The 17,758-nt window shown below is 42.4% G+C and overlaps 1 protein-coding gene across 4 annotated transcripts in view; it reads left to right on the top strand.

Annotated features, from left to right (window-relative positions):
- IGFN1 (immunoglobulin like and fibronectin type III domain containing 1) overlaps positions 1-17,758 on the top strand; it is a 68,310-nt gene that overhangs the window by 32,861 nt on the left and 17,691 nt on the right. For 3 of the 4 annotated variants that reach the window (XM_061631889.1, XM_061631888.1, XM_061631891.1), the window contains 8 exons: positions 718-889; positions 2,552-2,824; positions 3,755-7,672; positions 7,797-7,921; positions 11,389-11,530; positions 12,613-12,909; positions 13,928-14,227; positions 15,777-15,950. In XM_061631889.1, the coding sequence (XP_061487873.1) occupies positions 718-889; positions 2,552-2,824; positions 3,755-7,672; positions 7,797-7,921; positions 11,389-11,530; positions 12,613-12,909; positions 13,928-14,227; positions 15,777-15,950 (5,401 nt within the window). The remainder of the gene's footprint in view (positions 1-717; positions 890-2,551; positions 2,825-3,754; positions 7,673-7,796; positions 7,922-11,388; positions 11,531-12,612; positions 12,910-13,927; positions 14,228-15,776; positions 15,951-17,758) is intronic. The other variant, XM_061631890.1, reaches the window with a different exon arrangement.

Raw genomic sequence — 17,758 nt, 5'->3', positions numbered from 1 at the left:
AAATTCACACTTATCCAAATGTTGCAATTCAGTTCTCCAACCAAACATGCATATATCAGGGGAAAGTGTGCATAAAAATTAATATATTAGTGAAAAATGCATCATATTAGGAAAAACGCATCATATTAGGAAAAACTGCTTGCAAAAATGTGTACATTAGTCAAAACTACATGTAAAAATTTTGATGCAGAAATGTGGAGAACCAAATTTAAGACTAGAAAAATGAGGAATGGAGAGAACCAAAACTGACAGATCCTTCAATCCTATAGTATATATAGTCCTATTATATAGCGTATGCAACACAAACACAAAGGGAGGCGTTAAAATGAAAGCAGGGCATCTAAACTCTTCCTCTTTAACAGGATTAACAATATTTAGAAATGAAAATCTGAATCAGAAGTGAACATTCATCCCTAATGCAGACTGCCAAATCTTCAAAATCCTATATTTACATGTTAGTGTTCATTTTAAACCCCTGATTAGCTTATTTTGTTTTGGTCAAAATTGTCAGTGGGGTCACCAATGATCCCTAATTAAAGAAGGTTAATCTTGGTTATCTGTGGATCTGTTGCAAGTGATATACAGTTACCTGGCTGGTTGCATGGTGCACATTTGCAAGGATTATCTGGGCCTTACTTTTATACTGTTTGACTGAGATTGTTTCTTACAATGATACACTGTTCTTCCTGTGAATTTCTTCTTTCTCCCTCCCTTTAGGATGGCCAGGTGATCAATTTTGGATTTGACAGTGACAATGTAAAGCACTGCCTGCAGAACATTGGCAAAAAGTACAATTTTATCATCAACGATCTGCAGCCAGAAGATGCTGGCATGTACCAGATCAAAGTAGAAGATGTAGACATTTTCTCAACTGAGCTGGAAGCAGAATGTAAGGCTTCATGCCCACGGGGCTGTGTACAGAACCTATAGGGGTGTCCATTTGTTTCATAACAGATGGAAAACTGAAACGAATGGGGAGAGGGCATTCATTTCATTTGTTATCAATAAAGAAACGAATGGTTGAGTTATAGATGTGTTCTGAATCTCATGTATTTGTTCTTATTTGGACCCATTCATTTTCTCCTAGCAGCAAGAATAGATCAGATGTAGCTTGCAGGTTGGGGTGGGGGGAGAAAGAGTGAGGAAAGAGAGACTGATGGTGTAAGCCCACCCATCTTCAACTCAAGTTTTTTTAATCAAAAGTGCCCAATATTCTGATATGCCATAAATAATTCTCCAATTCCCAGTGAAAAGGGGAAGGACTTATTTCTGTTTCTTCTTGAAGACTTCACATTTGCACATTCTCTGTTGGCCTGTTCTTTGTCTTTGTACAGAAACAGTTCCCTCTAAGAGTTCCTTGACCCGTGCACTGTTTCCTGACTTGCTCATTCCATTAACTGATTATGTTTATTTTGTAGTTTAGAGATATATTAGTTGGTACTTAGTTTCTGATCTCTTTTAGTCTCTCTGTGTCTTTTTTTTTATCTATGAAACAGGGACCCTTTTTCCTATCTGTCTGATTTTGTGCCAGTTGTAAACACAGTTACAAGCACAAGAAGTGCTGCTGGGTGTCCCACAGAAAGCAGAGGGAAACAAAATTGGGATAATGATAATGAACGAAATAATAATGAAAATGAGTGTGATTTTTAATGAACGAATAACTAAATGAGTGAGGTGTTAATAACAAAAACAAATGAGAAAAGAAATCTTGCACACCCCTAGTTTCAGCTTTATTCAAATCTTAAGCTTACAGCTCAACCCTATGCATGTTCCTCAGAAGTAAATCCTACTTGGGGCTTACTCCCAGGATTGCAGAGTTAAAAATTAACAATGAAAACCAATGTTCAAACTGAGGTCTTAGGGCTTCTTCACATTTTTTAGGGTATACCTGTAAAATGTTTTACATGTACATCCAAAACAAAGAATATGTACATGCATCAAACATATATTTTCAATGTAGTACATGGGCACACATGCCAGGGATTTGTACACATGCCTCATAAGGTGTGAAGCAGCCCTCATTCTCATAACTGAGTTCATAATAGAACAATGCTGAGTAAAGTTGGTAGTTAATTAGAGGACAAAAGGAGCTGGTTTCAGACACTTTCTAATTGGGTAATTGTGGATATTTTACCAAGCATATTAGCTCATAGCTTTGGGGATTCATTTTACAGAAATCATGATAGCATCTAGCTACAGTCTAGCTTTCTCACATGGTCTTCAGCTGACACTAGATCCTCTCACAAGCTTCAGTGTAAACTCTGTGAGATAAAAAAAATGTTCCTAAGACTTAAAAATGAGACATAAATAAAGGTAGCTTAATTTCTCCTAGGTTTTCACATATCAGTGCTGAACTGCCAAATCAAGATCAGAAGTTTTGTTCATGTTTTAGCATTTGTTTGGGTATCTTTGGAAGGCAATTATTAAGCTCTCGCTTACTACTAAATGGAACTGGACTTGTCTAAGTTCCTTACATCTCTTTTGAACTTCCAAAGCTGCCCTGCAGCCAGAATCTGTTGCATGTCTATTTAACATCAATTTGGTATTGCAGCCATTCCAGTAAGCTTTCGCTATCCACTTGGTGAGGTGAGATGCCACGAGCAAGGAAATGCTGCCTTTCAGTGCACCCTCTATGAAGCCTGCTTCGATTCTGTGTGGCTGCACAAAACCCATCATCTAGAGGCAAATGACAAGTATGATATCTTGGTCTCAGATGATGGCCTAATTCACCGTCTGGTCATCAAAAACGCTCAGGCCTCTGACAAAGGGACTTACACCATTGATATTGGAAGCCGCTCTTCAAGTGCCTGGCTTGAGGTTGAATGTGAGTGGTGGTCTAATCTTGATTTCTCACACTATAATCCATTGTGAAGTGGTGTACCCCTTTCCCTCCTAGCAGCACTTAGTGGTACTACATCCAAGGACTGATTGCTAAGCATTTAACTGTGGAGTACAAGCTGATTTAAATGGGAGAGATGTTGGAAGAATCCTTAAGGCTTCTTGACATTATTTCTCACACCAGTAACTTTAAACTGCAATTAATTTTGCTTTTGCTTTCCTACCTAGCATGCTTAACACATAACAGACATGTCTTTGTTTTAAAGAAAAGGAGTTCTATGGAACACTTCATTAAATTGTAAAAACATCAGGAGTTCATCTAGTACACCACAATATCTCCAACACTAGCAGACACAGAGTTATTTGATCTTAATATTTTAATGTAACTATATGTTTTAATTTTGTACGTCGCCCAGAGTGGCTGGATTGCCAGCCAGATGGGCGATTAATAAATTTAATAAATAAATAAAAATCTTAGCAATGTTTGAATATGGAGGATGCATTTTAGCTAATGGCCATTGACAAACCCTCACCTTCATTTGTCTAACCATTGTTAAAGATATGGGTCGATTTAGCGGGCATCACTTTGATTTGTGGGTCTATGTGTTACAATGGCATTTTGCTCATTTTTGTTAATATCATTAACTATTTGAGAATGAGAGACAGGTTGCAATTTCCTTCACACAACTCCCCCCTCAATTCCTGTATAATATTGGTCATGATACAGAATAAAATGCCCCACCCAGTATCATAATGTAAAATGGCTTCATTGGTGGCATCATGTTTATTTCACTAATGTGGTTCTGATTACAACAGAATTGGTTTGCACTACATTCCAGTTTCCTTCTCATTTTCCCATTTATCTCTTGCAAATGGCCTTGCCATTTTGTTAACTACCAATATGTTTATAATGCAGCTAAAGGAAAGAGAAAACAGATTGAAGGAAACAGTGATGATAAAACTGGATGGCAGAACAAACAGTTAGATGAAGACCATGCTAAGAAACTTCACCAAGGAAAAGGGCATGACGATCAAGATGGCCAGTACAGGAATGGTCAAGATGCCAATGGAGAATCTTATGGCTCCTTGGGAAAAGATGGATCTTTGGGAAGAGGACGAGCTGACAGAGATGGGAAGATGGGACAGTTTTCTGGAGTGGGGATAGACATGGCAGAGGGGAATCAGTTTTCTGGATTTGCGGGTAGTAGCATGGGGCTTGCTATGCTCACTGGAAATGCTGTTAGTGAAGGAATGGGTAACTTGGCTGGCATAGGCTCACTGTATGGTAAAGATTCTATGTCAGATGGCACAGGTGCTGGCACTAGATCTGGAGGTGCAGGTGGACTGCAAACTTCAGATAGTTCCACACTTAATGGGGCAGGTCCTAGTGACAGATTTAGCAGAGCACATAGCATGGGATCCCAAGATTCCATGTTAGGCAGTGCAGATGTAGCCAGTGACAGATGTGGTGTAGGAGGTGTTGATGGTGCTGGAGCTGGACTTGGTGTACCAGGAAAGGCAGAAGGGTTTTATGGCAAGAAGGGTGGACTACGCAGTGCTGGTGGTGTTGGAGCCAGGCTTGATAGTGCTGGAGGTCTCTCAAGCAAGGATGATGGACTAGATGGTGCAGGTGGGCCAGGAGCTGGGTTTGGTGGTGGACCTGCAGGTGGGCTCTATAGCAAGGATGGTATGCTAGAGAGAGTTGGCATGAGTAGTGCAGGAGGAAGGGGTGGAGTTGGTGAGGATGGTAAGCTAGATGGAGTTGGCATCATTGGAGCTGGTGCAAGGGGTGAAGGAAGAATCTATGGTAGTGCTAATAGTCATGGAGCTGGGCTTGATGGCATAGTTGGACTTTATGGCAAGGATGGTAGAGCAGGTGCTGATGGACCAGGAGGTGCAGTGGGCGTAGGAGAACACTATGGCAAAGATGGTATGCCAGGTGGAGCAGGCTCTGGTGGTCCTGGGGGAGTAGGTGGGCTCTATGGCAAAGATGATGTGCTGCCTAGATCTGGTACTGGTGCTAGCGGTGGATTCTATGGCAAGGATGGCATGGGACCTGGCAGTGCTGGGGGACTCTATGGCAAAGATGGAATGACGACTGAAGCAGGCATTGGTGCACCTGGTGGCGCTGGGGGAACAGATGGACTGTATGACAAAGATATGTTAGATGGAGGTGGAGCAAGTGCTGGTGGACCTGGTGGTGCTGGGGGAATAGGTGGATTCTATGACCAGGATGGCATGCTAGGTGGAGCAGGACCTAGTGCTGCTGGGGGCATTGGTGGGCTCCATGGTAAGGACGGCATCCCATTTGGTGGAGGTGCAAATGGGCCCAGTGCTGCTGGGGGAGCAGGTGGACTCTATGGCAAGGATGGCATGCAAGCTGGAACTGGTGGTGCTATGGGAGTAGGGGGACTCTATGGCAAGGATGGTATGCTAGGTAGTGCTAGAGCTGGTGGTGCTGGAGGCAATGGTGGACTCTGTGGTAAGAATGCTATGCTATGTGGAGCTGGACCTGGTGGACCTGGTGGTGCTGGAGGCTTTGGTGGACTCTATGGGAAGGATGGAATGCTAGTTAGTGGAACCACTAGTGGACCTGGTGGTGCTGTGGGCATCAGTGGACTCTACAGTAAGGAAGGTTTGCCAGTTGGCGGAGGCACTGGTGAGCCTAGTGATACTGGGGGAGTAGGTGGACTCTATGGTAAGAATGGTATGCTAAGTGGAGCTGGAGCTGGTGGACTTGGTGGCACTGGAGGCATTGGTGGACTCTATGGTAAGGATGGAATGCCAGTTAGTGGAGGCACTGGTGGACCTGGTAGCACTGGAGATATTGGTGGACTCTATGGTAAGGATGATTTACCAGTTAGCAGAGGCAATGATGGACCTGGTGATGCTAGGGGAGTAGGTGGACTCTATGGCAAGGATGGTATGCTAGCGGGAGCTGGTGCTGCTGGAGGTGGCCTCTATGGTAAGGATGGTTTGTCAGTTGGTGGAGACATTGGTGGACCAGGTGGTGCAGGGGGAACAGGTGGCCTTTATGATAAGGATGGTATGCTAGCGGGAGCTGGTGGACTCAGTGGTGCTGGGGGAGTATGGGGACTCTATGGCAAGTATGGTATGGTGGGTGGAGCTGGAGCTGGTGGACCTGGCAGTACTGGAGTCATTGGTAGACTCTATGGTAAGGATGGAATGCCAGTTAATGGAAGCACTAATGGATCTAGTAGCACTGGAGATATTGGTGGACTCTATGGTAAGGATGGTTTACCAGTTGGCAAAGGCAATGGTGGACCTGGTGGTGCTGGGGAAGTAGGTGGACTCTATGGTAAGGATGGTTTACCAGTTGGCAGAGGCAATGGTGGACCTGGTGGTGCTGGGGAAGTAGGTGGACTCTATGGTAAGGCTTATATGATAGATGGAGCTGAAGTTGGTGGCGCTGGTAGAGTTGGTGGATATTATGGGAAGGATGGTATATTAGATGGAGATGGAGATGGTGGACCTGGCAGTGCTGACAGAGTTGGTGGGCTCCATGGCAAGGATGGGGTACTAGGTGGAGCTGGTGCTGGCAGACCTGGTGATGCTGCTGGAGTAGCTGGACTCTATGGCCAGGATATCACACTAGGTGGAGCAGGGCTTCGTGGTGCTACAGACACTGGTGGTCTCTATGGCAGGGATGGTATGCCAGGTGGACCTGGTGCTGGTGGTGCTAGGGGAGTAGGTGGTCTCTACAGTAAGGATGCTATGCTAGCAGCTGGTGGATCTGGTAGTGCTGGGGGCATAGGTGGACTCTATGACAAAGATGGAATGCCAGGAGGGACAGGGACTGCTGGTACTTGGGGCACTGGGGCACTCTGTGGCAAAGATTGTATTCTAGGTGGTGCTGGTGGAACTGGTAGTGCTGGAGGCATTGATGGATTCTGTTGCAAGGATGGAATGCCAGGTGGTACAGGTGTTGGTGGTGCTGGGGGCATGTGTGGAACCCATGGCAAAAATAGCTTGCTTGTTGGAGCTGGTGCTGAGTTAAGGAGCACAGGAGGCAGAGGTGGTCTTCATGGCCAGGACAGCATCCTTGGTGGAGCTGGGTTAGGAAATGGAGGGAGTACAGGGGAAAATTCTGGCAAAGCCCCTATGTACGAAGGAGACAGCATTCCTGGATATGGCCTCGATGGAACAGGGGCAGCATCTGACATGCAAGGTGGAGCTGGTAGTGCTGGTCTTTCCAGTGCAGAAAACATGAGAGGTCACCATGGTAAGGAAGGTGTGTTTCCTGGAGCTGGAGGTGCTGGTTTAACAGGTCTAGGGGGCACAGGTGATCTTTATGACCAGGCTTGTACTTTACATGGAAGTAGTGCTGGTAGTGCTAGTGCTCCATTAGGAGGTGTAGGGAAAACCCAAGAGCTGCACAGTCAGGGGATCATGATGGATGGAACTGGAGGAGATGGCACCAAAGATGATGTACGAGGTGCAGGTTATGATGAAGGAGGAACAGGTAGTCTCTGTGGTAAGGATTGTAGGCTTTGTGGAACTGGTGCCGGTGGACTTAGTGGTGAAGGATGGCTGGGCAATCTCTGTGATAGGGATATTAGGCTAGGTGGGGTTGGGGTTGGTCCAGGAAATAGAGGTGTTGATGGATCACAGTATGAGAAAATGTCAAATATTCCTGGTGAAGAGTTCCTAGGCTACGGCCAGTCTTCTGGCCTTTTTGATGCTGGAACTCATGCTGGTAACAGAAGAAGACAGCTATCCAACTTAGATGCCAGTGGACATCCTTCATCTGATATTTCAAGGACCAAGGATAGGAAAGGGAGAGGAGGAAGTCTTCTTGAAGGGGATGTGAGAGGTATTTATATATTTAAGGATAATTTACTGTGTCACGACTTTTTTGATTTATGTTTGTAACATCTGTTATGTTTTTTAAATTGCTTTCTCAAAATGGGATCTTCTGTCTCTTTTTGCCTATGCAGAACCACATTGCTGTTTCAATCAAGGTTTGTTTGACCTCCATGCTCTGAAAGGAAAACCAGCTGCGTTAACATGCAGCCTCAACAATGATAAGCTTGAGGGAACCTGGTTTAAAGATGGGTTCAAGGTATGTCTTCAGTAACTTGAAGGCTGTAATCATTACAAAAATGCCTCTTAATCTTACACTCATCTTTTACACATGAAATAAAATTTATATAATACAAGCAACAAAAGGAAGAACATGATATAACAAGAGACAATATTAGGCGTGAAAAATTGCCTTCAAATATGAACTGAAGCAAAACCTAGCTAATTTCCACTTTTTGAAACAACATGCAAGCCAAAACAGCCAGCCTTCAAAATGAACATTTCTCTAAATTTTCCAGTGCAGTTTTCCTGCCAAGCAATGTCTACAAAAATGCATATCATAGGGTAAAATGTGCATATAAAGATCTATATTAGTGAAAATAGCATAAAATGCATTATATTTGTGGAAACTGCCTTAAAAAATGAAAGGCAAAATTGCATACAAAAATGTGTATATAGGGAGTAGAGATGCGAAGGCCTGGAAAAAATGGAAACTTTTTTTGGGGGGGGGGACTTCTCAATTTTTTCCAAAGCTTTTTTTTTTTTTTGTCTTTTCTTAAAAGTTGGGGGGGGAACCAGTTTATGACATGAAAAAGGATATAGAAGCTTGTTTCAGTCTGGGCAAATCTACCATTTTTTGAAATCAATGATAAATATAATGACAAATATAAAGAATCAGAAGCTGATAGGGATAGCTCAGGACATAGAACTGATTAAATTCATGTAGTATTCATTGAGCCTTGTCCCATCCCCCTTCTTCTCAGCTCTTTCTGTGGAAACAAGTGCTTTATGCCTCATTAACCCTGTGGGGGATTGGAGGAGACATAATAATTTTCAGAATGCATAATAATTTCCTTGTTTTAGTATAATGTTGATGGTTTCTCCTTTTTTTATACTTCCTCATACCTATAAGTTGGTAAACTGAAAGAGATGCTAGGTTCCTTACAGTTCAACAGCTTACAGCTCCATTTGTAACAAAAAATTAAAATTGTTAAAAAAATTCAAATTGCAATTATTGTCTAAATAAATTGTACTTTTAATATACCAAACATGATAATTTAATGGTAAACCAAATTATACATAATTTAATTTATGTCCCTAAAGTAAAAAAGTGACTTTCAATCTGTAAAAGGGGCTAAAAAGGGAGTATTGCATATTTTCCCCAAAATTTTAGTGTTTTCTTGTGTTTCTGTGGAGGCTCCCCACACAAATGGGAACTCTAATTTTCCAGGGTTCTCAGTCATGTGAGGAGCCTCCATGGATACACAAGACTCTCCACTGCAGAAGTTCACTGTTCACACATGAAGAAGCCAGGAGTTGTGTAGTTATGGAGGAGAAAAATGGAAATGAACTGCCTTCAAGTTGATCCCGACTTATGGCTACCCTATGAATAGGGTTTTCATGGAAAGCAGTATTCAGAGGGGGGTTTACCATTGTCTCCCTCTGGGGCTAGTCCTCCCCAGCTGGCTAGGGCCTGTTCACCTTGCCACAGCTGCACAAGCCTGCCCCTTCCTTGTCCACAGCTGCCAGCTGAGGGTCAACTGGGCTCCTTGGGACTATGCAGCTTGCCCACAGCTGCACAGGTAGCAGGGCACGTAACCCCTGAGCCACTCTCTGTGGGGGTGATCTTTAGCTGGCCCTTTGCACCCAGGAGATACGAGCAGGGATTTGAACTCACAGACTCTGGACTCCCAGCCAGGCTCTAAACTTATTTATTGTTGCTGCTGTTGTTGTTACTGTGATTATTAATTTATTTACAAGATTTACAAACCGGTTGATCAAAGAGGTCTCGAAGTGATGTACAAATAAAATTGTAAATAAAACACAGCTAAAATCTGCCAACCAATTACAAACAAATATATCTAAAACCATAATAATTAAAGTTACAAATAATAAAACATTTAAAACAAATGGTAACTTGCATCCCTGCAGCCTCACTTTGCCCATGTTCCCTCTTCAGGTGATAATGTCTGGTGAAAATCCCTAATGAAAAGAAAAAGGGCCAATGAACCTCATTGGTTATGGATGCAGTCCTTTTGCTCTTGTGTAACAGTAAAACAGCTGGAGAAGTCTCACTAACTACTACAAGAATTTGGATGTCTAGGTTTTAATGGCTGAATCAGTGCCAGAAATATAGATTGATAGATATGTTATATCTTATAGATATATATTTTGACAGAATGTCTTAAGAAGCTTGAAGGACTTCCACAAAGGAGATAGATAGCAGCATAACAATTTTTTAAAGTGAAGAGTGGCATGGACATACTAGAGCATTATGAAATGCAAAGCACCTTACTCAAAGGGCCAATAATTTATATTATTGGACCAACTGATTGCAAAGAGAAGTCAACAAAGTCCATAAGCAATCTAAGGTTGTACCTGAAACTTTTCAAGTGGAAATGTTTCAGCAGCTTGCTCAGCTATTTGCTACTTCATAGTTCTAAAACACATGTCATAAGGTGTTAGTATTAGCATAATTGCAGATGCTTTACTCACAGACTCTTACAGTCTGATTCTCATCATTTGCTGGCATGAGACATTCCACTACCCATCCTTTGCCTCCAGGTGAAATCCATCCAACGAGAGCACAGTCCCTCCAGGGCAGATACTAACTTGCATGAAATCTCTCCTGAGTACTGGGAATTTATTTTTAAAGCTGAAGTAAATCACCTGTAGTATGAATTTACACAGCTGTACCAAAAACATGTTCCACTGAGAGTCTCCACAGGAGGAAGTGGTTACACGCACCAGTTAATTTCTTTTGGCTACTATTCATTCTTTTTACTCCCCCCCCCCCAGGGATGGGGTCCACTTACTGGTGCTGATTTGATTGCATTCTGTCAAACTGACAGGTAGTTAAGTTCCATGTTTGTTTTACGCTATCTTCTGTTTTTATTGTTTTGCAAAGAGCAGGCTGGTCAGGTTCACATTAGCAAAGCAAAAATGCAGGCTGGTCATTTCTCCTTAGCAAAGCAAAGAGCAGGCTGGTCAGTTTCACATTAGCAAAGCAAACAGCAGACTAAACAGTTTTATGTTAGCAAAGCAAAGAGCATTTTGATCAGTTTCATGTTAGTAAAGCAAAGATGCAAAAATCTGGTCTTGGGAAAAGTTGTGGAAGCTCACAGCATTCAGGATCAGCCCTCAAATATAGCAAACGTGAGAGCTATCGAGGAGTCCAGTGCCAACTTAACTTTTGGTGAAATTCTTACCCATTCCTACTACCCCAAAGCTGTATGTGAACCCCTGGAAGATGAGCAGACCCTTCAGAGAGTTACAGCACAATCCTAACCATGTCTATTCAAAAGTAAGTCCTATTGAATTCAGTGGGGCTTACTCCCAGGTAAGTAGGTTTAGGATTGCAGTTTTAGTGTCTAAAACATTGCAGGAAAAATGGCTGAATTTAAGGCTGTCTCTGCAGTGGAATACACTGTAATCTCTAGCAACTGCAACATTGCATGTACTTTCTGAGATACAATATTTCTCTGCTTCTGTCTACTTTCCCGCAAGATAATAGGCCTGGATGGAGTCTCCATTGAGAAAGATGGCCCAGTCCACAAACTGATAATAGATGAAGTACAAGACAGTCATGCTGGAAAATACCAATTTGAGGCTGAAGGAGTCCGAACAGAGGCGTCTATTTTTGCTGAAGGCAAGTCTAGTCAAGCCAAGTAAATAAAATGGTGCTAAAATGCCACTAGTTGAATTATGCTCTTAGTACAGTATGATTTTGTGGGATTGTAATGCAGGAAGGGATGATGAGACATTGAATTAATAATCCACATAAGCCAGATCTCGGTATTCCAAAAGCAGATAGCAGGAATCACCTAGGAGACAATTCATTAGTGGATATTAATTAATGTAGCATTTTATAAACTGATGCATATAATATGCATGTGACTAAAACTACAATTCTAGATCAGAGACTAACAAAACAGTGGTGTCTGGAGATCCTTGGTCAATGCAAAGATGTTTTAGCCATGTTTTGTTTTTAAGATGTTTTTAGTGCTTTTGTTTGCTGCCCTGTGCTCCTTCTAGGAGGAAGGGAGGGCTATAAATTGGCTCTCTATCCAGTTTGCATTCAGGTCAAACACTCAAGTTGTTACCCTTAAAGTTGGCTCCCTCTGCCCATGACTTTTCTATCATTGCTGTGGCACCTATTCTCACACCATCTATGGTACAAAGGTTTATTTTCCCCTCCTTTTTTTGTTTCTCTATTCCTCTTCAACCTCTGTACCTTGTTCTACAATGTTGCCTGTGTTTGCAACAGCTCCATGATGTTGACTCTCAGAGCCCTTCTGAGAATCCACTTTTTTTAACACTTAAAAAAATTAACCTAGGCTCATCTCTTGCTATTTCTCTGTCATTTTATTTCCTCCCATCCTATCTCTGCAGATCTTCCTGTTGTTTACTAGTCAGCCTCTGACCCTCTTCCCCATCCTGATCTTGTTCCATCTAATGCAGATGGTATATCTGTCATCTGGGGGAGAACTGTTTCACTCGTATAAAACTCCAAGCACATGATCAACAGTAAAATAACATCAAATACTTGGATTAGTGGCAGAGGACTAATTGTGAAAGAGTTTAAGAATTATGTGGATTCTGAGGTTCTGGCAACCACTTCCAAAACCACCATCTCCTGTGGGGTCATGGACTATATAAAATGGTCAAGAATAATAAGCAAGGAATATCTGTCATGGGCTAATTCACTATGTTCTGTTTTTCTATGCTCAGACCCTCCAAATGTTGACTCTGCTCTTCTGGAAAAACTGCAGAAGGAACCTATAGTGGTAAAGGCAGGAAAGAATGCCATAGTCAAAATCCCATTTGAAGGCCGGAAGCCAATCAGAGCAACTTGGCTAAAGGATGAAGATGAACTTCTGGATGATGCCAGGATTAGCATTGACTATTCAGACAACTTCACCCGGCTCTCTATATCCAGCACCCACCGGATGGATTGTGGTGAATATAAAGTAAAGCTGAAGAACAAGTGTGGAAGCGCTGAAGCAACTTTCAAGCTGGTAGTAACAGGTGAGAGACCCCTAGTATTCAAGCAAGGATTAAGGATTAAGCAAGTTTATAGGGGGCTTTAAGACCTATATGTGCTGTAGCCCATTTGGAGGTAGAAGCATAAAGAGCATGTTTATCGGCATTGTGTGGCAAGCTGCTTATTAGTAGGCAGCTGCAAAGTACAGCATGCAACACTTCTGACTGTGATTGAAGACAGACACAACATAATATAATATAATATGGTTGTTCATAGCATGGTGAATATGCTATCAGTGCTTTTTTTATATTTATATCTGTCTCTAGCATACCAACAAAAAGAACATTTTTGCCCCTCCCTGTTTGCTGACCTGTTTCATCGCTACTGTTGCCTCCGCCTCCTGTGGGAAAACATAGTGTCTACCGCTGGGTGCCTGAGGTGGAAGCACCCCAGCATCTTCCTATTCACTTTGTTTCCCAGGTAGAGCAGGAAGTGTGAATGGAGGAACAACCAGACAGCTGAGTGTGTGGACAGGGGCAAGAATGACATATCAGCCTTAGCATGCTAGCAACACATACCAACATAAGAGGAAGTGCTGACAGATCATTCTTCCCACAGTAGCCAGCCAGTACCAGATGCCTCTGGGACACTCACAAGCAGGTTGTTTGTTTGTTTTTAAATTTATATCCCACCCTTCCTCCCAAAGGGAGCCCAGGGGAGCAAACATTGCAAGCATCTTTTTAAAAATCTTGAAAAGACAGTGTCTTTAAAAAGAAACAACATGAGGGCAATAACCCTCTCCTGCTATTGTTCCCCAGCTACTGGTATTCGGAGGCATGTTGCCTCTGAGCCTGGAGGTGCTATATAGCCATCATGACTAGAAGTCATTGTGAGCTCTCCTTTTAGATTACCTAAAAAAGATGAGCCAAAGATGCCTGTTCACAATGTGCAAATCCTCGCATTGATCTGACCCGCTCAGCTCAAGAGATACGGCAACAAATTCCAATGCCGAGCAGAGACAAAAGACCTTTTCCATAAGCTCTGTTGTGTTCCTCCATTCAGCTAAGCCGCAGCCACCAATGGGACCCGTAGAAGTCATGGACAGCTCTAGAAGTGGCATAACAATCCAGTGGAAGCCCCCAAAAGATGATGGTGGTAAACCAGTCCAGAGTTACATTATTGAGAAGCAGCAGGTTGGCAGAACGACCTGGGTGACCTTGGGACGAACCGGTGGAAGCAGCACTATTTTCACCACCAATAAAGTGGAAGCTGACAAAAGTTATTACTTCAAGGTGAAAGCAGTGAATACTGAGGGTACCAGTGAGGCCCTCGAGTCTGATGAAGTGATGGCTGCTACCAAAGGTAACGGGGACTCCTCTGTGTGTTTGTTTGTCAGCTTGTCATGACAATATCTAACATCACATCAAATTTACAAGGATTTGTCACTAATATGAAATGGAGACCACGATTGAATCTGAACATTCCCATTCCATCTCAGTATCAGCATTTATACATCACTTTGAGCATTGCAAGCATTTCACATAGCGATATTAAAAACTCTTAAGATGGGCCAATAGTATTTACCCATATATTGCAAATGTTTATATTTGACAGGGAAGGCAAACTTTGCCTAGTCACGCAATGAGTGCATAGCTAACAGTGGTGGCTGGTGCCCAGTTGGATTGGTGGGGCAGAAGGCAGGTAGACCAACAGTAGGTAGAGCCAGAGCCAATGACAGGCAAAGCCAACTCATTCTAGTTGTGCCCCCATCCTCCTTCCTGGCACATTGTACAAGAGCAACAGGACTGATACTAACAAGGAAGAAGGTGACAGCCATTGCAACCTGCTGGACTGATTACCAGGCAGGTGGGGGCTGGCTGAAGTCAGATTGATATTGGTTGAGCAGTAGCCCATTTGCTCTAGTGGGTTGTTAAGGTGGGATTTGAACCACTGACTTCTAGGCTCATGCTCTTAGAGCAGGAGTGGGGTACTTATGGCCCTCCAGATGTTGGTGGATTCTAACTCCCAACAGCTGATGATGGAAGCTGTAGTTCAACAACATCTGGAGGGCCACAGGTTCCACATCCCTGTCTTAGAGGTTTATACTGAATGTTGTTGTTGTTGTTATGTGCCTCCAAGTTGACTACGACTTATGGCGACCCTATGAATTACTGACCTCCAAGAGCATCTGTCATGAACCACCCTGTTCAGGTCTGTGGCTTCCTTTATGGAATCAATCCATCTCTTGTTTAGCCTTCCTCTTTTTCTACTCCCTTCTGTTTTTCCCAGCATTATTATATTTTCTAATGAATCATGTCTTCTCATTATGTGTCCAATGTTCTCCGGGATCAATTCTCATATCTCATTAAAGCCAACCCCTGGGGTAGGTCACCCCCTGAAAAAGCCCTTAAAACCCAAGTGATGGGCAAAACTTGCACATCTCAATTTTTAAAGAAAATAATTTTTAAAATAAGCATTACAGAATATAAAAAATGTATTGCAGAGTAGCATAAATGAAGCATAACGTAATGGCCTAAGCACAACCTTGGCTTAGTTCAACATGGTGCAGCTGCAAAAAGAACTGGGAAGAGCAAGGTGGCTATGAGCTCTTCTCCAGGAGCCTACATGTTCATGCATTTGTGCTACAGCAGGTGAATAAGCACCCCACTTTCCAGTTCCAACCTTTCAGCAATATTCTAACATCTTCCTGACACAGGGCCTAGAAAAGAATAAAATCTAACTCAGGTTAATCTGAGAATGTCTTGTATAGTTCTCATAATGACATTCCTTTCTAATTTGAATATATAGTCTATCCGAATATCCATTTCAAGAAAGGCAATTTCCTACAAATTATTCTTGTCTTAAGAGGCAGCATGAATATTTTAATAATGAATGGCTGCATTTTTTCTAGCATTTCCTGGTCGTCCTGCTCCTCCCAAAATTGTCAGTGCCAACAAGGATGCCATCACACTCTCATGGACAGCACCACATAAAATAGGCAACTCCCAGATATTGGGCTACAGTGTTGAAAAATGCAAAAAAGGCAGCAACACCTGGACACCTATCACTGACCTGCCCATTCCAGGTAAATGGTAACAGCAGAGCAAGTTGGCTAAAGGGATTAATAATTGGAAGTGGAATATCCAGGCACATTAGATTACCAGTTTAGCTCTGGGAGATTATAGCAATAATTTATAATAGTGACTAATATATATGATATGGAAAACAAAGTACTGGTCTAGATAATCCTAGGATAATGCTGTGGAAACTATTTTTAATTTTGTTTGCTGGATTATATAATAAGCTTATATCTGCTGTCAATATGTGGTGTCTCAAATAGCTGCTCGGTTTTATTCTATTTGTTTTTGTGAATTGTTTTGTATTGTATTGTATGTATTGTAAGCCACCTTGTGAAGGATTTTAACCTTAAAACTGTCCTAAAATGTTAAATTAAATTAAATAATTTAATTAAATACATTAAAATAAACTTGCTCATCTGATAGTGTAGTTGTTTAGAATTTCCTACTGAACTTAATCACAAATGCTCTTACCATTCTGTCTTCACAGTGGAAGATATAGGGCAGATCCCTGAACCTGAACTAACATTTGCGGGAAGGGATTCTGAGGAACTGAGACAAATAGTGGTAACGAGAGAGGAAGTTCTAGGCTTAATGGACAATATAAAAACTGACAAATCACCAGGCCCGGATGGCATCCACCCGAGAGTTCTCAAAGAACTCAAATGTGAAATTGCTGATCTGCTAACTAAAATATGTAACTTGTCCCTCGGGTCCTCCTCCGTGCCTGAGGACTGGAAAGTGGCAAATGTAACACCAATATTCAAAAAGGGATCCAGAGGTGATCCCTGAAATTACAGGCCAGTTAGTTTAACTTCTGTCCCTGGAAAACTGGTAGAAAGTATTATTAAAGCTAAATTAACTAAGCACATAGAAGAACAAGCTTTGCTGAAGCAGAGCCAGCATGGCTTCTGCAAGGGAAAGTCCTGTCTCAGTAACCTATTAGAATTCTTTGAGAGTGTCAACAAGCATATAGATAGAGCAGAGCTTGGAAAAGTTACTTTTTTGAACTACAACTCCCATCAGCCCAATCCAGTGGCCGTGCTGGCTGGGGCTGATGGGAGTTGTAGTTCAAAAAAGTAACTTTTCCAAGCTCTGAGATAGAGGTGATCCAGTGGACATAGTGTACTTAGACTTTCTGAGGAAGCTTAGCAGTCATGGAATAAGAGGAGAGATCCTCTTGTGGATAAGGAATTGGTTAAGAAGCAGAAAGCAGAGAGTAGGAATAAACGGACAGTTCTCCCAATGGAGGGCTGTAGAAAGTGGAGTCCCTCAAGGATCGGTATTGGGACCTGTACTTTTCAACTTGTTCATTAATGACCTAGAATTAGGAGTGAGCAGTGAAGTGGCCAAGTTTGCTGACGACACTAAATTGTTCAGGGTTGTTAAAACAAAAAGGGATTGCGAAGAGCTCCAAAAAGACCTCTCCAAACTGAGTGAATGGGCGGAAAAATGGCAAATGCAATTCAATATAAACAAGTGTAAAATTATGCATATTGGAGCAAAGAATCTTAATTTCACATATACGCTCATGGGGTCTGAACTGGCGGTGACCGACCAGGAGAGAGACCTCGGGGTTGTAGTGGACAGCACGATGAAAATGTCGACCCAGTGTGCGGCAGCTGTGAAAAAGGCAAATTCCATGCTAGCGATAATTAGGAAAGGTATTGAAAATAAAACAGCCGATATCATAATGCCATTGTATAAATCTATGGTGCGGCCGCATTTGGAATACTGTGTACAGTTCTGGTCGCCTCATCTCAAAAAGGATATTATAGAGTTGGAAAAGGTTCAGAAGAGGGCAACCAGAATGATC

The sequence above is a fragment of the Rhineura floridana genome, chromosome 6, assembly GCF_030035675.1.
Source record: "Rhineura floridana isolate rRhiFlo1 chromosome 6, rRhiFlo1.hap2, whole genome shotgun sequence".
In the NCBI taxonomy this organism is placed as follows: Eukaryota; Metazoa; Chordata; class Lepidosauria; order Squamata; family Rhineuridae; genus Rhineura; species Rhineura floridana.
Note: the sequence above shows the minus strand (reverse complement) of the source record. Positions and strands in the feature narration are given on the sequence as shown.